This window comes from Epinephelus moara, chromosome 17 (genome assembly GCF_006386435.1).
Source record: "Epinephelus moara isolate mb chromosome 17, YSFRI_EMoa_1.0, whole genome shotgun sequence".
In the NCBI taxonomy this organism is placed as follows: Eukaryota; Metazoa; Chordata; class Actinopteri; order Perciformes; family Serranidae; genus Epinephelus; species Epinephelus moara.
Window position 1 is genome coordinate 11,385,953 of NC_065522.1, and position 27,975 is coordinate 11,413,927.

The 27,975-nt window shown below is 42.8% G+C and overlaps 1 protein-coding gene across 2 annotated transcripts; it reads right to left on the minus strand.

The window, feature by feature from the left end:
- Nucleotides 1-426: 426 nt before the first annotated feature.
- On the minus strand, nucleotides 427-27,537 carry tmem102 (transmembrane protein 102). 2 transcript variants are annotated; one of them, XM_050067352.1, is made up of 6 exons: nucleotides 27,169-27,537; nucleotides 25,336-25,547; nucleotides 8,296-8,634; nucleotides 6,311-6,504; nucleotides 5,979-6,191; nucleotides 427-5,739 (listed from the first exon to the last, which is right to left on the minus strand). In XM_050067352.1, the coding sequence occupies exons 2-6, from the start codon at nucleotides 25,535-25,537 to the stop codon at nucleotides 5,140-5,142; spliced, it is 1,548 nt and encodes a 515-aa protein (XP_049923309.1). In that variant the 5' UTR covers nucleotides 25,538-25,547; nucleotides 27,169-27,537; the 3' UTR covers nucleotides 427-5,139. The 2 variants fall into 2 exon arrangements, with proteins under 2 accessions (XP_049923309.1, XP_049923307.1); XM_050067350.1 differs by lacking the exon at nucleotides 27,169-27,537 and adding an exon at nucleotides 26,445-27,051.
- Nucleotides 27,538-27,975: the final 438 nt, after the last annotated feature.

Sequence of the window (27,975 nt, forward strand, 5' to 3'; positions counted from 1 at the left end):
GAGCAGGCGCCCCATGTACAAGGCTGTTGCCACAGCGGCCCGGGTTTGACTCCAGCCTGTGGCCCTTTGCTGTATGTCACTCCCTCTCTCTCTCCCCCTTTCACACTTGTCTGTCCTATCAAATAAAGGCTATAAATGCCCCAAAAAATATCTTTAAAAAAAAATAAAAAAATAAAAAGTTCTGCACTACCATTTATCAAGCCAGTATTTTAATACTGACAGCATGTGTATCTGTGTGTGTACTGTCAACCTGGAGCATCCTCTCACTCTCCTAACACAGTGTGACAGAGCAGAACAGACTCAGGTGAAACAGTCTCAGCACAAACACTGTCTTAGAGCACCCTCTGTTGGACACTGCATGTGTTGCAGCTCAAATTAACTGACACTGTAGTCATGATTCACAGAGGATGAGTAGTTTTCTTTTAATCACCCCGTCTCCTTAAAACAGTGAGATAAATAAAACTAAAGCACATATGACAAATGTATTGCCACACAATGGGATCTGAAATGTAGTGATTTATTTCATGCTAAAGCTTGAAGACTGATCAATATAAACCCCCAGAAAATAACAGTAATAAATACAGCAAATCAGTCATGATACAGAGAAAATAATTTGCACTTACTTAAAAAAAAAAGAAAGAGCTCAAGTAATAAAAGAGATATGAAATTCAATTTCTCAAACTGTGGAGTGATTCGGTACAGATTCTTATCTTAGCACTTGACTACAGGCCGGAGTACATCTGTGCAGATAACGGTGAGAAATTAGATTTGATGTGTCCTCGAGTGGGGAACAGATTAGAGAGATACGGTGGATACATTCATCGTATTTAGTCAGTTATTTATCCGCAGAAGCCGACTGAATCTTAAACAGAATCATCAGAAGTTTCAGCACAAAAAAACCCAGTAACGATTATAAATACAGTAGCACGGAGCAGAGACTGAGGTTTGGGAGTGTCATCTGTGTTTCATGCAATCCCTGGACAGCAGATAGTGATTCACAATGACAGTTAATCTTAGAATTAGAGTAGACCTTTCCATAGAGGGCTTGATTGCATATCTAGAAACTGACACGATCTTAAAATACAGGATTTGATATTCATGTGTACAATTCAGGAAAAAACATTGATTGTTTCCAGTGTCTAGTAATCTCTAACTAGGCCCATTAAGGTACAAAGTGAGACACACATTTTTACACTTTCAACACTCTCAAACATTACAGAGGCGATGAGAAAGTACCTTTACATCAACTATGTTTTCCAATAAATAAATTTGCTTTATGACTATTCAAAACTTGTACAATTTGGGTAACCACATTTGAGCCTGTCTTTAAAAAAAGTGCTGAAAATACACCTGGCAAGCTGAATACACACCCTGCTTAGACATTCTGCACCACTCCAACAACACGCTTTGGTTTCCTCAGGTTCATACACACAGTCTCACACACACACCATTACAGACAGATGCTGCAACGAAAAAACATTCAGTAGTAAGCACATGAAATTTATAGACCCAGATGTTGTGATATGTAACTCAGAAATGTCTGAAGGAAAAACAATCCATCTGCAGCTTAACAATCACAACTAACCACCACCACCTTGATATTCACGTAAACTTAACCAATCATGTGCTTTTTAGCGTTTAAACCCTGCCTATGCAGCAACACTGGAAGCAGCAGTTTAGTGCTTGGTAAACCCCATCACGTCAAAGTTTACCCATCAGTTTGTTTGCAGTTAGCGTTCAGCCAACTTTCCGCCTCAAATCCATTAAGGTAAAACAAGTAAGAGCCACAAAACTAATGCAAGTGACAACATTAATGCTTGTCTGGTTACTTGTTGTCTTCACTAAAGCATTTACAGGCTGCACAGCTCCTAATCAAATCAGTGTGAAGAGTGTAAACATAAGGTTGGAGTAGTACCAGGTTTGAGGGGCTTTTTGTTGCTCTGAACCTCCAGTGCTAAAAGACAGAAAGATGCCAACCCTCTGAGGAGGAATCTGGATGGGAGGAGGGAGGAATAAAAAGGAACATTAGAGCCGGAAGAGTGAAAGAAAATGAAAGAGGAAAAAACAGAAATAGGCAGAGAAAAACGGCAACGGAAAGAGGCAGTTGTCCAGGCCCCGCAAGGCCCATCTCTCCTCTTCAAAGGACCAGAGCAGCACCCGTCTCCCTCCCTCCCTCCATCCATCCTCTCTCCATCCCCCCGTGGATGACTCCCGTCTGGTGAGGAACGATAGGGCCCAGCGACTAACACACACCCACTGAGGGTATAATTCAATGGGCAGCATCTGGATGTCTGTCTGTGTCCTGCTGCGCGGTTCTTCTCTCGGTGAACACACATATACACACACATAGCTCATTAAAAAAGACCAACCAAGCAGAGGAGACAGGGGGACAATTATCAGAATCACTCAAGTCAGAACTAGTTTCCAAAAAATCGAATGAGACACACACAAAACTGTGAGTTTCTGCAGAGAAAAGTTAATAGACACGCTTACATGATGTGCAACAAGATGTGCTGGGCCCTTTGTGGGATACTTTGACAGTTAAGTACCTTGACGCAGTCGTGACTGTGGTAGATAAATAGCCGAAGTCCTGACTCTACAGCTATTCTGTACCTGTCTTTTCTTAATCCAATCCATTTTTACGTGATCGATACACTCCTGATAATTTTAATCCTCGTATCTCCATACTTAGGGTTATATATTCTAAATCCCTTATAAAGGGCCTAGCTTAACACTCCAAACACCAAAGACCAAAATGTCTGCTCAGGTAGTAGACTCAAGAACTTGAACAAGCTCCAAGAATATCTCAAATGTAACAACTCTTATATCTTAGTACAATACAAGAAAAACACAGTATTATAATAGAATTAACCAGTTTAACATATTTAACATCTCAAACCTTTTCAGTCTTAATCTTTTTCTGAGGCCTGGTCGCACCAGAAAGCAGCACAACAAAATTAACCCTCGTCTGTATGCAAAGTACGACCACGCTTCAGAGGTTGCATTAGACTTATTTGTTGGCCATCATTTAATACAGACAGGGTCCGGTGACTCTGCGGCAGGGACAGTTTGTGAGAGTCTGCCCACACTGATACAGTGACAGGGCTAAGTGTTAGCAACACGCGGCTAATGTTACCTAACAGTTATCAACGGATTTAATTAGAGTTGAGCCTTTTCGGTGTCGAGTTTGAGGCCGTTTGACAGCTCTGTGTTTGATGTTAGCCACTGCTGTGTCAGCTCGTGCTAACCAGCTTGTTCTCATTGGCATATAAAGAAAACTGGATACACTGTTGGAGGCTTTAACCAGCTCAGCTGCGCATGATGCCAAAAAAATCTTGATTTCCGTGGCTTCAAAATTGCTCGGACCTTCCACATCTTTGGGCCCACAGAGAAGGCACACTAGACACGTACACCAGCCAAGCAGCTAACTTCAGGTTTAGCTTTCTGCTAACTTAAATATGGATAAAACAATTTAATCATGCGACTTCTCTAGACTTTGGATATATTATCGGACTGAATGGATCAAATCGCGATAGTGGGTTTTGACACTCAAAGAAATGTATCCACTGACTTACAGAAATCTCTTTCACAATGTTAGTCTATGGGAAGAAGTATTTTTGGGCCAAATGGCATCACGTGACAGAGCCAGAAGTTGTAATTCCACGTTTGGCCACTATGTAAAATTGGTTTTAAAGCCTGATGCTGTTCTCGGGGCTTGTGTGAACTGACCAGCCCTACTTTTTCACCTCATTCATCAACGTCATCACAATTATTTTAAAGAGTTTTTAAAGAAACAAAATGAAGACACTCAACTGCTGTGTCATTTTGCAGTGATATGTAGTAATATCGCCAACCAATGTGATGGCTAAAGCAAAGAGGTAACCTCTTTGGCTAAAGCCAGCTAGACAACAAGGTCATGAACATGAGATCAAAGGCGAGATAGCTGATTAATATGCACACGCCACCAACTGGTGAGGGGTGTGAATGACTTGAAGTTATTGTAGATTGCCCTCAGTGTTTGAATATGTCAAAATGATGGAGGGACTTCGGATTTTTCCATCACTGATAAAAAAAATCAGTTAATAATGGAAAATAGTTGGTTAATGCAACCTCTGCTATCGCTCCTATTCCATTGAATTTGCTGCAAAATGTGGCTGTTTTTTATTCTGGTGTGACCAGGGCTTCAGAAGGAGAAAAGGTATATTAACATTCTGACCATAACTCAGGTTTGATCAAGAGCAGATGCTAAGGGATGCCTAAGACGCATGTTTCTCTTTGAAAAACGCAGCTCTTTGGTACATTCCATTACCCAATGAAATGTAAGCGGCATTGAAATATAGTTTAAGACCTAACAAGGAATCATATACATAAAAAAAGGTATTATGAATTATTAAAGTATTATGAATACCTGAGAAAGATTTTTTTAAATGAAATAGATGCCATAAATCGAGGCATGGGGGTCAAACAAAGAGGGCTAAAATGTAGTTGACAGAGAAAAGAGACTCTTTGTTCAAAGACTCGGCAGTTCTCCTCACAACATTACATTCAGTTACATCAGCCACACCTTGTTTTTCCTTTCTAATTCAGCCATCACCCACTCTGATCTAAAATAAAACGGAGAGAAATGCAGCAATCAAGGAGCTTTTCTCCCTCTGTCTTTAGAAGTGTTAGTAATATGTGAAAACCCTTAGGCGTACATATACACACATACACACACACACATACTCAGTGTTGAGCTCCACTGGACTTATTTCACACAACTAAAGCCGGCCCTTGTCTTTGTAGCACCAGCTGATAAGTCTCATTAAGGCCAGCTCGTTAGGAGAGGGCCGTCTCCGTGGCAACAGCTCGGTGACATCATGTCTGTTGTGCGACGTCCGCTATATTTGTCAGTAGTAGGACATGTGTGTTTTTGGTTTAAAGAGTCGGTCAAGCAGCAAGGCTTTGTTTCATTGTTCAGCCTCAGGATGGTGAACAGCAGGAGTGTGTTCAGTTCCAGGCCCGCAGGGTTCTGAAGGAAAACACCTGCCTGGTTTTTAGTCTCCGTCTCCTCTGATGTGACGTCTCAGAGCATTTTCAGAGTGTGTTCGTAAGCTAAACACACACATTTCCACACGTCTTCTCTGCAGCGTGTCTGCATCAGTAGAACTTGTCATCGATGCGGAAGTGTGGCCTGGTGACATCATCGGGGTTGAGGAAGACCGATATGGATTTCCCAGGGTTCTCCGTTACCAGCTGCTGCAGTCGCTGCGCCAGCTTGTCCTCCGAAGGGGAGATGATGCCATTGGCTGGGTGGTGGCCAGGGGAGCCGTGGCCGTTGGTGCTAGCTGTGAGCTCCTTCTTCAGCTGGCCTGCCTGCTGGGCTTGGTCCAGAGCCGCCCGGAGGTGCTCGCTGGGATCCGAGCGCACATGGGCCAGCTTCCTGGCGACGAGCAGCGCCTGGCTGTCTGTCAGGTGCTCCAACATGTTGCACTGGGGCAGGAAGTAGTTTGGGCAGTTTTTACCCAGGATGCAATGTGCCAGGTCATCTAGGAGACCCAGGAGGAGGCGGCCTGGGGTGTCTGCATCAGGGCAGGACAGATAGGCGGCAGGGAGTCGGTCACAGGCCCAGAAGAGAAGGGTACGCAGGTGATAGAGGCTGAGGCCTGTGCGTGGACGTGCCAGGATACGAGACAACACGGCTTTGGCTGCTTGGAAAGCCTGAGCCATGGGGTAAGGGATGCACTTCTTCAACTGAACCTGGTAATAAGAGAAACAGGGGACCAATGAATTAGCAACAAACAGAATTAAATTTATAGTGGTAAACTCAACATGAATATTTGAGAGATACACAGAGGGTGTGGGACAAAAAGAAAAAAGAAAGGCAAATAAACAAGGACAGAAAAACAGATGGAAATATTGTACCGATGCTTTAAACCTAATACAAGGTGGCGCCAAACATGACACTAAAATAATAGTCACAGTTACAATCTACTCACCTCGCTGCGTGAGAATGCCAGCCTCCACTCCCTGTCGGGGCGACCGCCCAGCGGGGAGCAGCAGGGCAGCAGATAGAAGCCAGATATAGCTTCCTCCTCTGTGATTTTACCATCCCAGAAGTGGTTGGCGGTCAGCCAGCCTTGGGCCACAGCAGGCCAGCCCCGAAACGACACCACAGGCAGCAGGTCGTACAGCACCCGGCTCGAGCCTGCCTGCAGGGAGGAGGGTGAACATAACTTTTTTTTTATTATGTTTACAAGAAAACTCCACAGGGAACCTTTAAGCAGCCTGACATTCCTTATTGATTCAGACATTTTTCAGCAATGTGTACCTGAAGGATGATAGTGGTGAGGGGTCCATTCCTCTCCAGTCGATCCGGGGTGGGAATGCCTCTCTGGGGGCTGCGCCTCAGCTCCTCCACAGCCTCGCTCACCACCCCCCAGAACCAGTCTGTCACCAGGGAGGGAGAGAAGTAGCATCCATCCAGAGACTGAGGAGAGTCCAGGGAGGGGATAGAGCCTTTACCTGAGTAAGGAGGAGAGGGAGCGGTGGGGGATTAGAGATGTCAGTGGTTAACTACTGAAAAGTTCAGTTAACTGCACTGCACTGCACTGCACTGCACAGGGTCTGGTGGGAGCTAGCTAGCGGTGCCACTCATTCAGCAATTACTGCTAGTAACACCATCCCGACACAACAGAGTGGCTGTGGAAACACTGTGCCCACCCTTCAGTTTCCCCCCAGGTTGCCCTGGTAAGTAAGCAACTCAATTTTGAGCCGCAATCCCCCTTTAGCATTGCCATTCACTGTTAGCTCTGGTAGCACTGTTAGCAGTGTCAGCATGGCACTTAAAGAAGCAGTTTACTTACTGGGGTGATCTGGGGGTAAACTGGAGGGTGGCCGCCATTTTTCTGCAACCACACTAATTACCTGTGGTAACCGCCCTAGCTTGCTCACGCCCGACCCAGGTGGCGTGCAGTGTGGAGCTGGCAAGGGTAATGTTAGCTAACCAGTGGAGACAGGAGGGTGGGGTGGTGGGCACTATGTTTCCACAAGCCAATAGAAGACAAAATAAAAGATATTTACATCACAAAGCGTAAATATTCCCACCCCCAAATGATTAGCACTTTGAAACGTGGCGCTAAAGCTCACTGAGTCAAAGAAGCACTGGTCAAAAATTTAAGCAAAAAAGCAAATCTTAAGCGCCATATTGTAGGCAACTGGACTGGCTTGAGTTTCTTGAAGTTGCCTACAATATAGCACTTATGATTACCATGACCTGGATGACTGAGAGTCTTCACCGACATAAAAAGCAAAATTAACCAAAACAGACATCTTATCCATAGTAACCAATACACCAGATTTACCAATGCTAGAACAGTTTCTGATTCTAGCTTATCAAATAACTTGCAACATTTCTCTCTGTTTAATTTGTACATTTAATACATTACACAATACTGGACTATTAGTTGGACAACACAAGCAAACTAAACGCTGTTACTTCCTTAAGAAGACCTTTGGGTACTTGTTGTACTGTTAAAAGCAATAGCAGCAGAAAGGTGCCAATGCTTAGCTGTCAAAAATCAAATCTGAGTTGAACTCTTGTCACTTTTGCCCTCTTTTTAACCTTCCAGTAACATTTTGCTGGGATATATTTATATCCTGAATCACCCCATCCTACCACCACAAACACTGTAACACAAGACCCTGCGGGAAGTGTTACGATACGACCAGAAAATGTGGCAAATATGTTTTTCCAAACTGCCAGAAAATTAAAGCGATTCATATCAATAAATGTCGTTTTTTTTTTTTCTCATCTCCGTAGTCTCACACTCGCAAGCGTGTGGCAGATTGATGTCGCGGTGTAAATCTGGAAGCCGCCGCGTGAGCTTGAACTTTCGGTTGTGAAGTTATACTCATAAATGTTTTAGCGTGTATTTCCTGGGGAGGCATTTCTCGTCTCAACTATCTGAGGAGTAAGACGAGCGCGGGCCTCGGCTGCTGCTCGCTGGGCGAAATTGCATCACAACATCATGCATCAAATTATCTCTGTGAAACATGAACGAAATTCAATCAGCTCCCATTCCTTCCACTCTGCACTGCTACAGTACCTTCACCGTTGTCTATTCCACTCCTCCCTCCCTCCCTTCACTTATCTCTTCATCTTTTTTTTAATACTTGTTTACCCATCTTCCTTCCACTGTAGTCTTCGCCTGTCTTTTCTTATTTTCCACTATCCCTGCTGCTCTTCTTTCTGTCCACCCTCACTGTTCTTTCGTCTTCTGTCCTTGCAATCATAATCAGACTAATTCGACTTACTTATTTCTCCCTCTTCCTCCTCATCTTCCTCAGTAGGAAGCCCATTCTCCTCCTGGCAGCAGATGCTCCAGCGGGACATGACATTGGAGTCGCAGAGGCGAAGGCTGAGCCATGAGTGGCAGGGCGGGGAGTGCCTCATGTCCAGGGTGACGGGCTGGTTGCGGTCGTGGAGCTTGAGGGCAGGTACAAGCAGGGTGAAGTCCAGGTCAAAGTCTGCCCCTTTGGCATAGTCCCCAAGGTCTTCAGGGTTCAGGTCCAAGACTCCCTCCCGTGCCCCACCTGACAGCAGCAGGTACTCGTTGGCCACAGGGAGGCGCTGGTCTACCTTCTGGACTAAACCTGGATGGAATAGGGGTGAGGAACAAACCCAAAATAATTAATCACAATCAGCATATTCAGAGCCACTGGCATGTGTGGAAATACTTTTCCACCAGCAGAACGGATGCAATGAGCGGAAAGATTTCTCTCTCTCCTTCTCTTTTACGAATGCATACACACATTAAAATGCATTCAGCATTCAGATGCACGGACAAGCTCAGAGCATGCACACCGGCTCTGGCGAACGCACTGGGACAGAAAACAGCAGGTCCTCCAGTGAGCGAGCCTGGAAAATTTCCGGCTTAGTTTGTTTTGAGAGGTACTGCATATATTTATGAGTCTGAGCTGCAGTAATATTGACACAAGAAGGAGTGTGAAATTAACAGCCCCCTCAGTGACCACTGGGCTAGACACTAATGATAATTTCAGCGGCTCGCCTACATATGCGCTCAGCCAGGCCTTCATTTCAATTCCTCCACAAACACAACCACACCATGATTGGCTGAGGGATTTCGCCTGTTCGACATCAGCAGGAAACAACGGGAAACCACTTAAAGGATATTTCTGGTTTATTACAACTTGGGTCATATTTTGTAGCTTGTTTAGTTAATTGCTGAGATCTGGAACATGGTAATATTACTAAATGGAAGTCAGATGGGGCAAGAAATATGAGCAATGATCATCTTATTATATTGCTAAAAAGTATTCCTTACTCTCCTCTCTGAACAGTTTATGTGAGAGAAACTCAAGCCTCCAAATCCCTTTATGGCTACTTAGCTGTGCTGTAAACTTTCCAGGCTCTGGACCCATGGGAGCCGCAGTGCTGGAGTCAAGTAAATTATGTTTTGCCGGCTTAAAAGAGCAACTGAGAAAGGCTTGATCTTGCAACCAAACCTGCGCTGGACTAGAGCGAACTGCCAGTTACTACGGGGTCAAAGGTAAAGCATGGTCACTTAAAAAGCCGCCGCAGGGGAGAGATTTTGAGAGCCTGAGCCCATCCAGGACAGTTAAGTGGCTGCAGACAGCTGAAACAGGGGCATCAGAGCGAGCCGGCAGGCCATGCCTGGGGGCACAAAGCTCCACATGATTCCTCTCATCCAATTACATGGGCACACAACCTCAGTGGCATGTTGTCATGTAGTGGCATGTGTGTGGATGTGAGAAAACTGGGAGTGTGAGTCAGAGGCAAAATGCCAGATAAAAGCGAAAAGCCTCCACAAAGTGGCATCAATAGAAACTCATCCTCAATATTTCTATTTTTGGAAATTTAAAGTGATAAAACTGTTGAATTTTTCTTCATGAGTAGCACTCAAAGTGTTCATGTTGACAAATTGCAACCAACCAATCATGGTCTGACTCAGAACACATCCCTTTGTGAGAGCAGCACCCTCACCCACACAATCATTTGCTACTTTGCATCAAAAAGGTAGAGCAGCTTGATGGAATATAAAAACCAGGTGGGAAGAGATCCAGAGACTAAAACTGAACGAGCGACTTAAGTGGGCGTCAAAGTCAAAAGTGCTCACGAGGATCTCTCTGGTGCTTTGCTTTGAAAAGGAGCAAAGTGAAAAGGCCTCATTTGACGCAACCACTGGGGGAGCAGTCAAGAAAGGCAGAAAAATATAAAGTATGTGACAGCGCATCTTTGGATTTTTTGTGTTTCTCAGCAGAATCAGCTCATCTCCCTCTTCGAGCTCCATTCATCTTCTGACTAGACTGCTGCACTCTTTCCCAGTGCACTTAATCCAGAGAGCTAAAGTTCCTCAGCCTCTGATCTCTCCCATGACATATGCAAGAGTTCCACCATTAAATATGCAAGCAGTGTTTCACTTTATAAAAGTGTTCCTAATTTTTAAGTGAATACTTCAGAAAAGATCTGAATTAATATGTAGAAAATTAATATGAACCAGTGATCATTAATTAAGTTCTTTATCAATGAATCTGAAATTAGTTTCCAGGATTGGCATTGACATTAATAATATGGATAGTTAGGCCATATTTCAAATTATTTTAGGTGACTTATAGAAGGTAGGTAATAAGACCGGTTGCATTATAAGGTGTTATTTGGTAGAAATTACCTCCACCACGGAAGTTGTGCTTTCAGTTTGGTTTGTTTGTCAGTTTGTCGGCAGCAGTGGTGTAGTGATAGTTGATGTGGTAGGTATACCACCGGGAAAGTTAGGTTACCAAGGAGGAAGTGCGTATGCTCTCCTACAGTATATATTCAAATAGCTTTTTGGCTGATAGGTGGGTGTACTGTAAACAGACAGAAAAAGAGGTGGGTATACCCTGCGTATACCCTCCACTATACGACTGGTCAGCAGGATTACTGAAAAACTACTGGGCCAATTTTCATGTAACGTATTGGTAGGGTGTAGGATGGGCAGATCCATGAAACAGATTTCACTTTCTTTAACATTGCGAAATAGGGCATTTGGCATTAGGACATCTTAAAATCCAGTAGATGGTAGTACAGCTCAATAATAACAAAACATAACCAATTGTAGAAATAGGATGACTCCTTATCACAATCAAAATTCAGGGGTACCAATAATCATCTGGGGTAGCCTACACATGGAGTTGTTCAAACACCATACAGAAAGCAGACATTATGGAGCATCACGGACAGTGGCTTTATGAGAGTAATGGTACAACTGTAACACCGCTACAATTGTAAAAATGTTTTATTCTCAAGCTAAGCAATGGCTACGGAAACATAAATACACACTTACCTTGTTATTTCAGCGTAAGCATTTGATATTCGTACATATGTACATGATAGTAAAGTGTTCTATAGTGTAAGGATGTCAACTGTTAACTACCAAGAATATTTTTGAGTAGTTTATAGATCTATTTTGCTATTCTTCAGTTTACTACTGCACTATCTGGGTCTGATGGGAGCTAGCTAGCAGCTCCACTCATTTGCCAATTACTACTATTAACTCTGTGCCGACCCAACAGTGGCACATACTTCTGTACTTACACTTAATATTTTGAGTGCATAAGTGCGTTCACACTGAGAAGTATGGAAAAATGCAGTGCACTATGAGTACCCGGATGGTGCACTCAAAATGGTCAAGAAGTTGAGTGTGGAACTATGGACACTTCTTGCCCTCAGTGGTCACCATCTTGGCTACGTAGCGGAAGGGGCCCACTTAGCACTAAGCACCACTATACTGTTGTCGGATATAAGCCAGTTGTATGTTTATTGGCTTAATTTAGCAGTCTGTAATGATTTGGTACTGCGAACGATAACGCAAATGCTAATGCTAGTTTGCTAACTAGCTAACAGCTGCACAATTTGACGTTGTGGGCAAATGGTGGCGGTAATGCTCCACTGGCCATTTACAATTAGGCATTAAAAGAAGAAGAAGAGGTCGAAATTTGAGGTCGTCATTTCCGTTAAGTGCACAACGGCCGTGTTTGGTTTGAGACAATACTACCCTGTCGAAATTCGTGCCCTACGCCAATAAGTACATAGTGCACATAGTATAGTACATAAAAGTGTACTAACGAAGTATGTGATTTAAGACACACCATAAGCAGCTCAATTTTTAGCCGCACACACGCTCAAGCAGCTCTGCTAAGGACAGTTAGCAGTGTCAACACAGCTCGTGGTGCTAACATACTGTAGCTACCAAAAATGCTAAAGGGAGGGTGGCCACCATGTTTGGCAGCAACACCATCCCACCACCGTGACAATTAACTAGCTATGATCGCCAAATGAGCAGCGCCACTGGCTAGCTCCCACCTGACCTGAGTGGTGCGCAGTGCAGTGCGGCTAAAGCTAACATAAGCTAACCAGTGGAGGCTGGGCAGTGGCCACAATGTATCCATGTTAACACAGCTAGCCAGCTGTCTGTCAGCAAAGACAACAGAAATTAAAATCATCAAACATTAAAATTTCACCACCTCGAAATGGATGGCGCTTTGAAATGTGGCGCTACAGGTCATTGAGTCACCACACTAAAACGAAAGGCCTCTTGTATTTCACACCTTTCTTCCTCTGAAAAATCTACCTGTTAGTTACCAGTTAGTAGGTGTAGGGCAACCAATAGCAAAACCAAAACTGACATCCCTAGTTAAGTATGTGAAATATTACAACTTAGGAGCACACCATTAATACAGTTGAGATTATAAGGCTTCAGTTAGGCACAACCATATTTTGTCATCATTCTAATCATTTTTTTTGGAAATATATCCAGACATGTATAGTGGTTGCACTCGCAGATTTGCATATAATAGAAACCTGGACTATTGGTCTTGGTGGAGGTCTGCACTATTTGAATGCCCATCTAGTTTCACGTATTTATTTTCATTTGCTTATTTCTGTCTGGCTGAAACCCCCTCCTAACCAAACCCACACTCTTGGTATAAATGATATCTTGAATAGCCTAGTTTACAGCAGACTTAGAACATTTCATACAAATAGCATGCCTCAATAACTGTGAGTCAGAGAGTCTTTCAGCCTTGTCTAATCTAGATTTAAAATTCAAAAAGTCTGTACTACTCTATCTGATATTGATCGGTGAAGAGTTGTACTTCCCTGCTGCCGTTACTTATTAAAGAGGTCTGAGTGAACTTTGATGTGATGCTACTGTCTAGCGGAGTTTCCTGAACAGTGCTACAGGTTGTTGCAAAATAATTAGGTGAGTTATTTCAGATGATTAAAGGAACACAGCAGAGTTGGGTGACAGGACAAACACTCACTTTCTATAGTTGCAAAAACTGTATCATACTTAAGTCATCTCTCCTCAGTCTGAGGTGAGTGTTTGTGCATGCAGCTTGCGAAACAAATTATGACCAATCGATTATCAGAACTTGAAATCTGTTAGTGTGGAGAAAAGAGGGGAGGGGAGAGAGACTGGACGAGCAGATCAAAGAGAAGAAGACGAAAGAGGTGGGGAAAAGACAGTGTCAGAGGGAGGAACGGATCAGACGCCAGCCAAAGGGCAACAAGTTTGAAGCTGCGACTCCTCTGATTTGTTTGGTTTTATCTGCCACTGATAAATTGGGTCAAATAGGCGAGGAGGAGGAAAAGAGTGATGAAAAAGAGAATAAAGAGCATCTTATCTCTCCAGCAGTGGCTTCAGTTAGAGAGTGGAAAAACTGTATCAATTAGCGAGGCTTCTTCAATCTCCACGCTGGCTGCGGGAAGTTTTGAGGTTGTTCCAAGGAACACAATCTATTTTTTAATCCAAACTCTCAAATCGACAGTCGCGCTGCTGCTTTGCTGGGCGTCTGCCAGCGAGCGTGCGCGCACACACGCCTGGATGCACGCATGAACACACTCCAACATATATGCCTGTAGACACACAGTCTGAGAATAGAGCTGGAATGGAGACGGTCTAGGCTGGTTTCACAGCCACGGATTAAACCTAATCCTATAAGAAATGTCTTTGAATGTAGATTTCCATTAGAGGGAAGTTTTGCGATAAGAGCTATTTTCAGACTAGACCCAATTCCATGTCTGTGAAAGGACTATTTGATGGCTATTGGTTACTCCATCATGTTCAGAATGTGGTAGTAGTAAAGCCTACCTACCTACCTGCATGGCATGCTTTCACATGCTACTGTAAGTGTTGGAGCTGATCCAGGGCCTCCAAAACATACAGCAGTTTTCTGCCACCCTTTTACCAGGTGCATATTTACAAAAAACCCTAAAAGCATTATAACAACTAGGACTGAACCAACGTATCGGCCCAACCTCACTATCAGCCGATATTCGCCTTGTTGACTGGCAGTGGCCTAGCAGCAAACAAGACATTCACAGACGGCAGTGGCCGATGTTTTTCTGTTGTGTCACATCATTTTTGTGAAGGCTTAAAAGCAGGGCTAAAAACTAACAGTGTCCCAGGGACAACATAAAACGTGTCTAGGATGAAAAACAATCAAACACGCGAATGCCTTCAGGACAAAAGTAGGGGATGGACCCTATTTTTCTCTGATGCCACATTGTGAACAACAAATCTGTGTTGTAATTGGCAGGAGGGGAGCTAGTTAACATTAGCTGCTAGCAGCTGGTGGCCGAACTGCACTGAGTTACATTATGATGCATTTAAGCTCTATTCAGTAAAAAGTACCGGGCGAAGATAAATTACAATATTACCATGATGTGTTCAAATGTAATCTTGTTTGTTTCTGGTGAGAAACAAATAAATACAGCTGTTTGAAGAAGTGTGTGTTGATGTTTTCACAGCAAAACAAAACAGATATTAAAGAGGGAATTATAAGGGCTTTTGAAGTAATTACTTTTTAAAGATAAGATGCTTTTCATGTGGGAGTTAGTGAGCATATGTTACACTGAGGGTTGTTTCATAAAATTGTACGGTTTAATCAGTGTTCATCCAAAGATAGTGTGATGAAGGGCTGAATGCATTTTAAACTGTTCAGTTATTGTTGTATGATGAAGATTTTCTTGTATCCTTGGCACAACAGGGGGAATAAACAACAAAAACAGTATAAACAATACAAACAAAAAGACATCGCTATCAGCTATTTGCCAAAACGTGATATTAGCCCAGAATTTCATCGGTGCATTCCTACTATGCAAAGGTTTTACACTAATAACATGTAGCAAAGTCATGAACCAAACTTCCAAGGTTAAGAGCCATGTGTGTGCTGCAATCAAGGAGCATTCATGCTGATGCTCGAGTCTTTGAAATGACCTGCTCCAGGAGATGAGGCTGGGGGGGAAATTCAATATCAGATTTTAACATCGATAAATCATCACAACTTTAATCCTGGGAGATAACTATGATTACCATAAACAAACAGCAGGAAGAGCTGCAGCTGCTACCAACCTCTGTGCTGCGGTTTACTTGAAGAAAAGTAAAGGAATTTAACTGGGGTTGCTTAAAAATCTGTTTTACAGTGAAAGTAATGCAGGATTTTACTCCAGTTTTCACAATTGTAGCGACTAACATGCATATTTAGTGTGGACAAGGGGTGTGACAAGCTATTCTGAAGACTTAAAGTAAAGAAGTAAGGGGACAAGTGGCAACATACTTTCTGGCATAAAGATAAATAAGGCTCGGGGGAACTGTTGTCACATTGAGCATGGCTTCTCCTTCAATATGTCCAGCATGAGTCAAAAGATGAGAAGATATATCATATTAAACAGGCCTTGTGACTGGGAGGTCCCTGGTGAGGTTTACAAGATATAATAGAAAAACAGTACAGTCTTACTTACAGCAATTACACAAGCATTCTGCCACACACCTATACCGAATACACATACTATTAGCCTCGCGGGGGCATTCAGACATGTCTGCTTTTAAAACGAAGCCACAAAGCGACACCGCTGAGAAATACCCCTGAAGCGGAGCAGCGGCATCATGGGAAAGACGTCCTTTCTCATCACAGCCAGAGCGGAGTGAAAGTATTCTGCCACACACCTCTAGTTTGATAGAGAGTCCAAAAATAGCTTTGTAAATCTCTCTGGAAAATGGGATTCCTCTATATAAGCCGATGACTTCTATACGCTGTTGCGGTTGCTGGAAAAGGCTGCTGAAAGCGCGAGAGGGGGTCTGAAACTGGGCTGCACTAATAACTTCCTTTGCATTTATTTTTAAAGTTATTTTATCCGCACACAGTCAACTGTCTCCACGTAGTTCCATAAAAATAACCCAGGTACATGGCACGGCAGAGTACACAAGTAAAAATCCTAAAAATGTGGTGTTTCTCTGCCTGCAGAGCAGTGTGGCTGTCCAAAAAAGTAATAACAGTGACAGGAATACTTTTGGGAAATACATTAGTTTGATATTGTCTAAATGCAAAAACAAACTCTGACTATCAGCACCTCTAAATCAATTAATCACTTAATAATGCAAGTTTGTTTAATCTACAAAAAACAAAGTTTGAAAAAAATCAAGCTGTAGTTGTGGGCGATTATCCTTGATAAAAGTGTAACAAATGCTCAATAAATATTTGATACATTTAAACCACCCATACACCAGAGGAGGGTGCTAATGTACCTAAAACACTAGTTGCGGACCCGTGTCACTTGACTGGGACTGGAGTCAGACTCGAGTCACAAATTTTATCACTTTGGATTCAACAAAATCAACGAGACTTGCAACTCAACTTGGATTTTAACACCAATGACTCGTGATTTGGACTTGGACTTGAGCCTTTTGACTTGGAAAAGCTTGAAACCTTTCACCAAGCCAACTTGGGAAGAGAATGCTATTGGTATTTTTACAATATGATATGAGTTAAACACAACAAGGCAGGACAGAAACATACAAAATTCATTCTGTTGCGGCAGGCGTTAATAGTGCCATTATGCTGTGAAAGTCGCACTTGTTTTTGACAAATACTACAAATTTTAAAAAAGCTTTCATGATTTTTGCAAATTTAAGATGTTAATATTCTGTTAAAATAGTGATACATTTAGCAAAAAGCGATGACTTGTTCAGGACTATAAACTCAAAGTTAAGGACTTTGGACTTGGAAGTCTTGACTGTGGACTTAAGAGCAAAGACCTGAGACTTACTTGTGTCATGCAAAACAATGACTTGGTCCCATATCTGACAAACAGTCAGTCAAGTCACAGGAATAGAGGTATGCCTCCAGGCACAGTGGCTGACAGGTTTGTAGTGGGAGCAGAATATGCAAAATACCATTTTGCAAATTGAGTGTCAGGGACACCAAAGAAAACGCAGTGCCCATGACCAGCTCTAAGCATGACGAAGCCACTGTCGACAAGAACGGTCTCTCAGCTTAAGTAGTTTGGAGATCTTTTGGCTATTAACAATCTGACAAAAAAAAAGAGAGCATCGTGCACTACAAACTGTGCCAAAGACACATGCAAGCTAAAGCAGGCAACAGCACAAAACTGTTTCATCATTTGAAACAATATCACCTGTAAGACCAAGCAGAAAGTAGGAAGTTACTGAGCCGTCGACAAGTACCAGGCCAATAGGCGTGACTACCCAGCAGCTAATGCTAGTATCAGCATTTTTCAGCACCATGCCATACGACAGAAAAACAGAAAGACACAAAGACATCACAAATGCAGTTAATATTTCATTTTTATTGTGCTAACATTTTTGGCCATATAGCCCAGTCCTACGCTGGAGTATTTCTTGGAACGGAGTAGTGACTTCCTGGAGACTCGTCTTCACAACTAGACTGCAAGGTAACAACTGGAGACTGAAGACTTGCTGTTGTCGTCTGCCTTCAGTCTTTATGCTAAGCTAAGCTAACCATCTCTTGACTTTATCATATTTAACAGACAGGTATGAGAGCAGTATCTATCTTCTCATCTAACTCAGTGAGAGAGCAAACAGAGTCCAAAAATGTTGAACAATTCCTTTAAAGGCTTTTTTTAATGATGTAGGAAACCTAATTATTTTAATAAAGACAAGTGACCCTTAAAAGTGTCGGTTCAAACTGGTGCAACATCGAGCTAATTGTTACGTCTCTCCAAGTTCTAGATTCAGGGCACCTTGGTGCAGGAGCTTATCAAAGAGAGGATGTTGTCTGAGTCAAAATAATATTCACAATTGTTGCACATCCCCTACCTCTGTGTGACCTTTCCGCTATTTCAGACAATAAAACTCTAATTCAGCAGCAGAGCATGCCATAATAATAATCTTAAAAGCAGCCACATCCCAAAAGGAGCAATTCAATCTGTTGCAAATGACTCCTGACTAATATAGTCTCAAACCGGATGTTATCGCCGCCGTTCAACCGGCACTTCTTGCAGCCTCACCTCGCACGCTAATAGCAGGATTAATCCCAGACAACCCAGCCATTCCGCCTGCTCGCTGTTTATTCATATCAAGGCAGGAGATTAGGTGGGTGGGGATGGGGTGTGGGTTTGGGGTCTCAAACCACCGAGCCAGGTGTGTGTATGTGCGTGCCTGTGTATGGATGTGTTTAATACAACAAACGGGGCTCAGAGGGATGACAGACACAGTGTGTCTAAACCACCTGCAGAGACAGAGAGGAGGCAGGAAGCTGTCAGAGCCTTCCAGCTCCTTGCTGCTGCTTTGATGCCGGCTACACTGTGATACCATGTCCCCATAAATGACAGGCAATTATCACTGAAAGAAAAAAAGTGTCACTCTAGGTTAACGTTTACATTTAAGGCAGCAGGGTTGCCTCGTTGCTAGAGAAACTAGGCACAACTAATCCTGACCTTTGATATTCCTGTTAAGGAGAGGAAAGAGAGGTGATCAATTAAGTCTCACATTAAATTATTATATCATTACAAAACTGTAGCTTTTTAAAAAATATGCTCAAGATAACAGACAAACATAGGTGATTTTGCATATAGAGTGCTGAGTGGATCAGTTGTTTTGTTTTGTTTTTTATGGTAGGCAAAACCCGGAGGTTAGCATCACCCTGGTTCCCTCAACAAAAAGCTAATGGGATTCTTAGATTTTGGAATATTGTAGAAAATTCGCTCTGTGACAAACAAATATTTGAAGTTTTGTTCAGCAAGGTTATCTGCACAAATAAACACCACTTTATGATTTTTCAAGTGTAAATGCAATCACCAGAAGTAAAAACCAATGTTAGACTATAAACGAAATACACAGCGGTAACATAACTTCAACAACAGCACCACAGCAAGACTTTACAGCTTTGTTTGTCTTGATGACACTCTCGTAGTCAACGTAGTCTCATTTAGCCACTTGTTAGCCACTGCCCTTTTTAAGACACATGCAAATTAGGTTTATCAAGGCTTAGTCACTCTGGCCATACACTAGTACACCCAGCATTTGGAACTGTTGCTCTTCCAAGTTAACACATTTCTAAAAACTTAAATTATTTGAAAAGGAGGAGAGAAATATCTGTCAGTCTGTGCCCTCCAAACATTCCTGGATGCATCACGGGAAACTTTTTTTTAAGGATTACTTAAAAGTGTCAAGGTGTGTGGCAAACATACACTTCTAATTTTTTTTCCCCCCCAGCAGCTCAGACAGCTACAGCCTGCACATAAGATACTGTTATCAGTTGACAGCTACAGACCAAATGATTCCTCCCTCTTCGCCTCAGGAATATTTAGAAGTGTGATCATGAAAGAGCAAAAATCATAATGTCAGCCTCGGTTATTAAAATGAGCAGCACACAGTAGATGGTATGTCACGCAATGTCAAAACACTGCTCACTGAACACGCCAGATTCTGTAAGTCATATTTAATTACAATGGAAGACACTTAATGATTGATGTGATTTGTGTCTGCGGCCATGTTCAGTCACAGGATGCTCTACTGTGTTTAAACGACAGACAGTTGTGGGTTGATTTGTTACAGAGCTTTATGTCACACAGGTTGTGGGCTGAGGTAAATTTACATCATCTAAACCGTGTTTTGTATTCATTTTCACTGATGTGCCAGCTGTCCAACAATTCAGATTAAATGCCAAACAGGGGTGAGTCAGTGAGCAACAATGACCATCATTTATGGCAGGCAAGATGCATCATCTGTGCAGCTTGGCACTGCTGCGTCTGTGCTGATGAAAACTGAACAGAAACAAAGCCTAACTAATCAAATACAAATATTTCAGTCATCTACTGTTGCAGTGCCACGGATCGGGCCTGGCTGCCAGATGAAGACTGGCTCTCAAATCCAAAATGGCATTAACGGAGAATTTGTCAGCCAAAGCAGCCATGTGGGCCCCTGGATCCCGAGCTAAAAACTACAACTGAACTCTGAACATCAGAGCAGGGCCCTCGCAGTGAGGCAGGGAGGTCACAGCAATGAAAACAGCCTCCACAAAGAAGTCCGACCAGCGTTAATGGGCTGGAGTGAGAGACTGGCCAGTTTCTGTGTCGCTCCGGCAGCTAGCCAGGCTAAGTGAGCTGCTCTCCCAAAAGGGATAGAGTTGCCACTCTGATGGTTAAAATTTAACCAGGTGGGGGTTTTTTTCCCAAAAAATAAAATATGCATCGCTACGCATAAAAGTTTCTGCAGCCTTAGAAAGGTTAGAATATTTTAGTGTCTGATAAATGCACCCAATATTAAAGCCTACAGTGTATGTGGAAAGCTCCACTGCAACTAACTTGTGTGTGTGGCCCAGGTAAGTAGCTAATATAACTTAATATAACTAAAAGGTTACTCCTAATGGAGCTGTAATGATCTTTGGCAAGCTTGAAAATTACAAGATTTATTTATAGCAAAATAATATGGAGGAAAAAAGTTTGGAAACTGTATCTCTGTGTTTTGGAACAACTGCAAAGTCTCTTTGAGCCACAACGATCACAGAAAAATCTTGAGATTCTAGTGAGACTGATTAATGTGCAGGCCCTCATGCACCATCACTCATACACACACACACACAGGCTTTGTTTTGTTTTTCATTTTTCATCAAAGCTCAAGGTGAACTCTTGACTCGCGCCTGTCCCGACCTGGAAGAAACCAGCTCAGGTGCTGATCACCCTTCTCTGTCTAACTGCCTCCACTTATCACTGTTCAAACCCAAATGTACATCAAGCTAAGTGGCCTAAGTGTGAGGAATAGCGGGAAAACAAAAGGGGCTGATGTAAGACGCCCAACAGTACGGCAAGAAGTGGAGGTCACTGTAGGACAGAGTGAAGATCTGCCGCACTGCATAAAGAAAGAAACTCACTTGGCATTTCTGTTCATGACAATTACTCTATTCTTCCACATCACAAGATCCTAGGAATGCGCGGACTGTGAAATTCTGGACTGATACCCACACCACTTTGGCTGTTACCCAATAGCACCAATGTTTTTATGTTGTTTATTTGTTGTTTGTGATTTATTCCCCCTTTTGTACCATTAAAGAAATCTTCACAAAACAAAATGGCTACACTGGTAAAAGTCAACAAATTTAATCATGCAAATTTATTAAACAACCTTTAATATAATCATCTTGCAACAGAAAAAGATCTTAAAAACAGCTTCAAAAGCCTTTATTAGTGAGGGAATATAACATAATTCACTCTAATAGCTATTTAATATTGCTGTGAAATCAACAAATTTCTTGTTCAAACAGCTGTAGTTCAAGTTATTCAAGTTTTGTTACCATAAACTAAAATTTACAAGATTTATTTAAACAAATGATAAGTTATAATTTACATTCACTGATTACTTATTTGTACCGGGTAGAGCTTTAATGCATCATACCGTATCTCAATGGAACCTCCATTAGCTGTTAGCTCCAGTGTTGTATTGTAATGTGTTCCCTGTCCAATAGTGTTACCCTCCTGTTAATGCGTGGCGCCCCACTTGGTGGTTAGGGTTAGGGCTAAGGGTTTTGAAACTAGCTCACCTCTTGTCAGTTTCCACGCGAATTTGTAGTTAACATTGTAGCATTATCAGAGAAACAATAGGGTGTGTCTCCTGAAAAGCTCGGTACTGGTACTCAATACCTTCAAGGTATTGACTGAAGTAGCCCAGTACAAGTAGCATTGAAAGGTCTCCAGTCATTTGATACCCATATTCAATCCGTTTTGCGCCAGGAAGTCTGGGTTATTTGTCAGAGTTGGCAATTCAGCGTGTCGAGATGGCATCAACACACTCAGTATACTCCAATAAAACACTGGCTGGGCATGGACACACCCCGGGTCGTTGGCTACCGACTGGAGCTTACGTTAGTTAGCAGATTAGACTGTATATACAAATGTAAATGTTTTAACTTCCGTCAAAATGGACATGCCCAACATCTTTAGCTCAGTTAGATTCTCCACAATTCAATCGTTAGGTACATTTTTCTGAAACCATGACGCATTGATGGTGAGTTTACTGTATCGGGGTCCCGGGGAAGATCTCATTTCTGTACGCCGTTGGTTTCAAGCCCTGCTTTTTGGCCTGCACAAAATTGACTGCTATCAGGGAATGTCATCTTATTTGCCATTAAGCCAATGGCAGTCAACAAGGCGAACATCGGCCGATAAATTGGTGCATCTCTACAACATATGACAGGTTATTTTTTCTTTTCTCAGAGATATAAATGTCAAAACCCAAGCCAACACAGAACAGCACTCATGACTTATTAAACTTGGATCAAAAGAGTCCATTTTCCCTGGCACCAAGGGGAAGATGAACTCTGAACTGAACTCTCTCAAACTAACTTTAAGATCTGAAAAAAGTTGGGTTTGGGGCATGTCTGGGCCTTGCACCAGATCTTCTGCATTGTGGATCCATTTCTGCCTTCATCAGACTTTTGTTTTTCAGAAAGATATACACAGTGGCCCCTGCCACGCTTGCCCAAAGGCAAACCAGTGTTTACTCAAACACAGGGTAAATAAGAGCCTGTTCTTGGATCTGTCAGACTGTGAAGAAATTTACTGGGTATGCTTGTGAGTGTGTGCAAGTTTATTCTCTTTTCACTTTTCTTTTCCCTGACAGAGTGCAAAACACAGTGGGTGTCCCGCTGCAGCTCGACCTTTATAAAAAACCTGGCCACAGTCGCATGTGTCCAGCATCCACGCACACATGCACACACCTATGCAGCTTCTGCAGTCGGCATGCTGCAACGACGCCCCTCCGTCAAGACGATGCTTTTCAGGGCTGCCTTTCATCCTTCGCAGGGCCTTGAGAGGCACACAGCTCCTAACGCAGCTACCACCGCGTACTTGACTTTATATTCCTAGAATCCGACACGAACCGTCTCCCTCTGTGTAAAGTGCCAAACTTTTTCTTTTTTTTTTTTCCTTTTTTCTTTTCACAGTCGGAGCTGTCACAGCAGGCGGCGAGGCACAGGGTATGAAAATACTAGCAAACCATTGGTGATTATGCCAGGGAGGAAGCAGCCTCAAAACTGGGGGGGGGGGGAATAAAAAAAAAAGTTACCAGGAGATTCTGAACCGAGAGAGTTGGAGCAGACAAAGAGGAAAGCAGAGGGCTTTGCACCAGAGTCATGAAAATGAAATATGAACAAAGGAAAAGACAGAAAAACAGCGACTGTAGTTAAAAGTTCATGCAAAAAAAGAATCCCTGAATGTTCAGTTTGTGGTGATACAGTGAAATGAGAGCTTGGATGCTATTTTGATTTGTGTGATTTCTCTGCGGGTGAGGCGGCCTGTTTGAGGAGGTTATTTTGGAATCTGTAAACCAGTGAAACACCACTTATTTGACAAGAATTGTTAAGCTGAGTGTGATGTTATTCTGTGACACAAAGGGCCGAGCAGTACTCAGGCCTCTTACAGGCGGAAGAGGAGACGGACAGAGGACTGGCAAAAATGTAAAACTGGGAAATGAAACCACAGATGTGAGCTGAGCGAGAAACTCTCAGGATGCTGACCAAACATGTTTTCTTTCCAGCGTACATGGACGGACTGATAGTGACATGAGAGAACAAGGATGACAGCAGGGAGGGGGGAGAGTGCCACCTATTGGACGAACAAACACACTTCACTTTTAACTCCAAACTGACAATAAAAACAAAACAATACGTTTGAGACGGCTTCATGTCTCAGTTCACAAACCCCTCTCTCGGTGGTTCAAGTTATGCATGAAAAACAGCAAGCGTGGATGCCAGAGAGAGAGTGGAGCAACACATTAGGAAACTATGAATCATATATTGGATGTGCTTGAATTGCACCATGTCATTTAGAGTCAAATTTGCATTTGAAAGACACCAAATGTGCAAGTTTCAAATCACTACATCCACACTGCCACAAATCAAAAGCCTTCAATTTTGCATGTAAGGCATGAGGAAAAAAACAACCGTGCAATAATGTGTCTGCTTGGGGATTAAATTGGAGATATTGTACCTTTTCACATGTGTAATTTCAATGCAGACTGTAGTGTTGATCGTGTTTGTCACACACACAGTCTCACAACCTGAGTCATAAAATGTGTCTGCAAAAGAAAATCGTGTCCCAACACATTTAAATGAGACCCTGCAGTTTTGTCCTTTTTGCCTGAATTAAATTTGTCACAACTCTGCACACAGAAAGTGAACTATCACAAACCACCACGAAAATGCTACAGATTGAAGTCTAAGGGTAGAATAAAGTCTCAGAAATAAAGGAGAGATATCTTCTGTTGTGGGTGACCAGTATATCAAATCCAAACTATCACTTTAAGAATGAAATACAAAGCAGCACGTGAAGGCGCCTCCAGAGAAAGCAGGACTTGTCAACATTAGACCTTTTGCTTCTACCTTCCCTTTGGCATCAATTTGCATAAAACACAATGGTTTCATGCATCTCATTCTTTTCAGTATACTATAAAAGCCTCTTGATACACTACATTTACTACTAGACACTTAGCAAAATTTCCTCTAGCTCTGCAACCATATTTGAACACACAAAGTTTAACTCATAAACAGCATGACGATACAGATATACAGCACAACATGATGTGGATTTGCCTATGTATTTTGTTCCAGGATGAGATTACTTTAAGACATCATGTCAGTTGAAATGTGCTGAGTGCAAATACAGCTCAGTGCATGTTAAGGCACGTTCAGCAGCCAGCCTATTAGACTGGAGTTGCACTGTGTAGCTTCCTGGATAAAATTACTCATTGCTCTCACTGACGCTACCCTGGGTAAATAAAGGGGAAAAACAGATATATGCTTCTTTTCCTATACACGAAAACAACATGCACACTTGCATACTAAGAGAAGTCAGCGACAGAGGCAAGACCGTTCACAGAAGAAACATGGCTTAGTTCCATCTTCCATCAAATTAGTGAACCGTGGTTGCATACCAATCAGTTTCAGGATTGAAGACGATGTTTCAGATAAACTGTGATGCAGAGCATATTATCCGCTGTGTTTCGTTTGCTGACATACCTAGCATGTTGAAGATGAAGTCCTTGGCGGTGTGGACCTCTAAGGCCGTCTGGTCTCCGAACTCTCCCTGTTCAAGCACTACCAGCTCAGACACCTGGGATGACAACTGCTCCAGGGTGGCCCCCGACCTGAAGTCCACCTCCGACAGCTTTTTTGCAGGGGCTGGGGAACGCGGCGCCACTGCACTTATCAGGGAATCCATCTTGACAACCCTGTGAGGTAGAGAAAGAGAAATCGTAGGTTTGTTAGCCTTTATCAGCATGGTTGTAATATCGCAACAGCCCTATTTTCACAGCTAATTCAGTCCAGATGGATCCCCTGGGGGGTGAATTATACCATCACAGAGCCAATTATAACTATTGGTTTTGAGGTTAACTACTGAGCACCCTAGAACAAAACACAGGCCTACTGTATATTTGCCCTGTTTTCTTACAGCTTACGATGATTGTTTAGACTGATTTAGTTGCAGAGCCTACATGTTTTTGTTGCCATATAATGCTTCCCTTGTTTTCAACAGCCTCGTGTGAATCATGAGACTTTGAGGGGCAATTCAGGAGAACCACATGACATCAGGGAACAACTAACATTAAATTTTAATAGCGGAAAAGGTGACGCTGATGTGGAAGCTTTGATCAACAACCAGACATTTAACCTGAAGCTAAATATTTTGGGTTTGACTGCTGAAAGCCCCAAAATGCACTGACAGCATGATCAATAAGAGAATGCTTTATGCCACCATTCTCTGACAGTCCAACCTGTTAGAAGACTATCTGTAAAACATGTAGCATTAGGTACTGATATGATCATCATAAAATATCATAAATAGCGTACTATTTGGCAGCCTAAAGTATATTCATTAGAGGAAAGCAGTTTCTGTTTGAGCCTCTCATGTCATCACTTTGTACATTTGAGACTGCTGCGTTCATGGTCATATGTAAATCACAGCTAAATCACTCCTCAAAAACAAACCAGCAAACCACACAGTTCGTTCAACAACACTTTGGTTACAGCCTTTTTTAATGTCTTATATCCTGCCTTGTATTCTAGCATGTGTCAGGCTTCAGCTGGTTCAGTCGTGTCTTAAGAAACGGGTTAAAAATGTACTTTACCGTTGACAGGACGACATATTTAGCATGCCAGGGCGAGAGTCTGTAAAGACTTGCCGTTAAGTAGAAGGGCATTACGTTTGTCACAGTATATTGAGTGTTTACACGTTTAAAAACTATTAAATAGTGCGCCCCAAAAGTGACAAGCCCAAAACTTATAATGTAAACACAGTTCAGTCGAGTGGAATGACAACATGGCCTCTGCCCCACCAAACTAGGTCAATTAGCGTGCAAGCTCCCCCTGCTCCTAGCTGCTAAGCTAATAGCCGAACAAATTAGCCAGCCTGCCGTCAGACAGTTACATAGCTAATTAGGTAATTCGTAACAGCTAACAAATGAGCCTGGGCTGCGTTACATAGCTTCACTTGACTGCTGTGCTGACGTATTAGTACACCATTTGACTTGCGGCGATAAGGTCGCTGTGGCACCTCGCCCACTGTCAGCTAATTTCTTTTATTAGCCAACTAGCTTTATCAAATTAGCATGCTAGCTAACATGACAGGTGGGGACAGTGAGGATAAGTGCAGCGGCGCACAAACACACATTCACACTAAAAATCTATAGCTACGCACACTCACACACGTACACACACAGATACACACGCGCGCGCGCATACACACACACGCACCCAGCTCGGGTCTCGTTAGCTTGCGAGTCGCGGATCACATTGCAATCATTAGCTATCAGGCTAAAGCTGGCAAATGTCGCTAAACAGACACACACACACCCTTTACACAGTGACGCGAGGGAGTTTTCTTCGCTATCTTCTACGTTCACTGTTATTGTGATCCCTGTGCTTCAATCCGCCTTCTTCAGCTGTCATTTCCAACAGGTCCCAAGCGCCACCTTCCCCCTGGCAACACCGTCCCAGAAATCATGGTCCTTCTCTGGGGATCCAGGGATTAGTAGTATGTGTGGCACGCACGCCCCACATCACAGAACTACAAACGGATTTGTGAGGTCAGGTTTATGATTAAAATTGCGCCCGTGTCCTCGCAGAGGAGATAAGTCTGTGCTAAGGTTTAGTTGTAGCAGGGCAGGGCGGTTTCACGACTGCACAGCCAGTGTTTTGATGCATGAGCATGTGAGCAGTGAGTCCAACACAGCAGCAGTGTCCCTGCACCAGAGCGGCGTGCTGGGAGCTGCATGTGGAAGTGTACAGTAGCTCTCTGCCCATCCCTGTCTGTTAACAATCATGCCTGTGAATACAGGTGGGTTACAGTGTGTACAGTGGATTGCTATACTTTCCCATGGAGATAGATCCTTACATAACAATATTTTGAATAACTTGTGGTATTATATAGTTATGGAAGTACATGTTAACTTCTAACTTTGAGAATGCACACAGAGGGATGTGCAGAACAATACAGGTTATATAACAATAACTATTAGTAGCCATCACAAAGAGTTTAGCATAATATCCAGGAATTGTTATTATCCAGCTGGGAGAAGGGCAGTGATTGTGGTTAGGCTGTTGCGTAATCTAAATTATATAACACAAAGTTTCTATAATGATACTTTGAAGGTTAATAAC

Excerpts from the sequence above, each read along its gene's own strand:
- tmem102 (XM_050067350.1), bottom strand. The coding sequence starts at position 26,470 with ATGCTAAATATGTCGTCCTGTCAACG. Across the intron at positions 25,548-26,444 it reads AATATGTCGTCCTGTCAACG|GGTTGTCAAGATGGATTCCC; the intron begins GTAAAGTACATT and ends TCTACCTCACAG. Across the intron at positions 6,192-6,310 it reads TCACCACTATCATCCTTCAG|GCAGGCTCGAGCCGGGTGCT; the intron begins GTACACATTGCT and ends TCCTCCCTGCAG.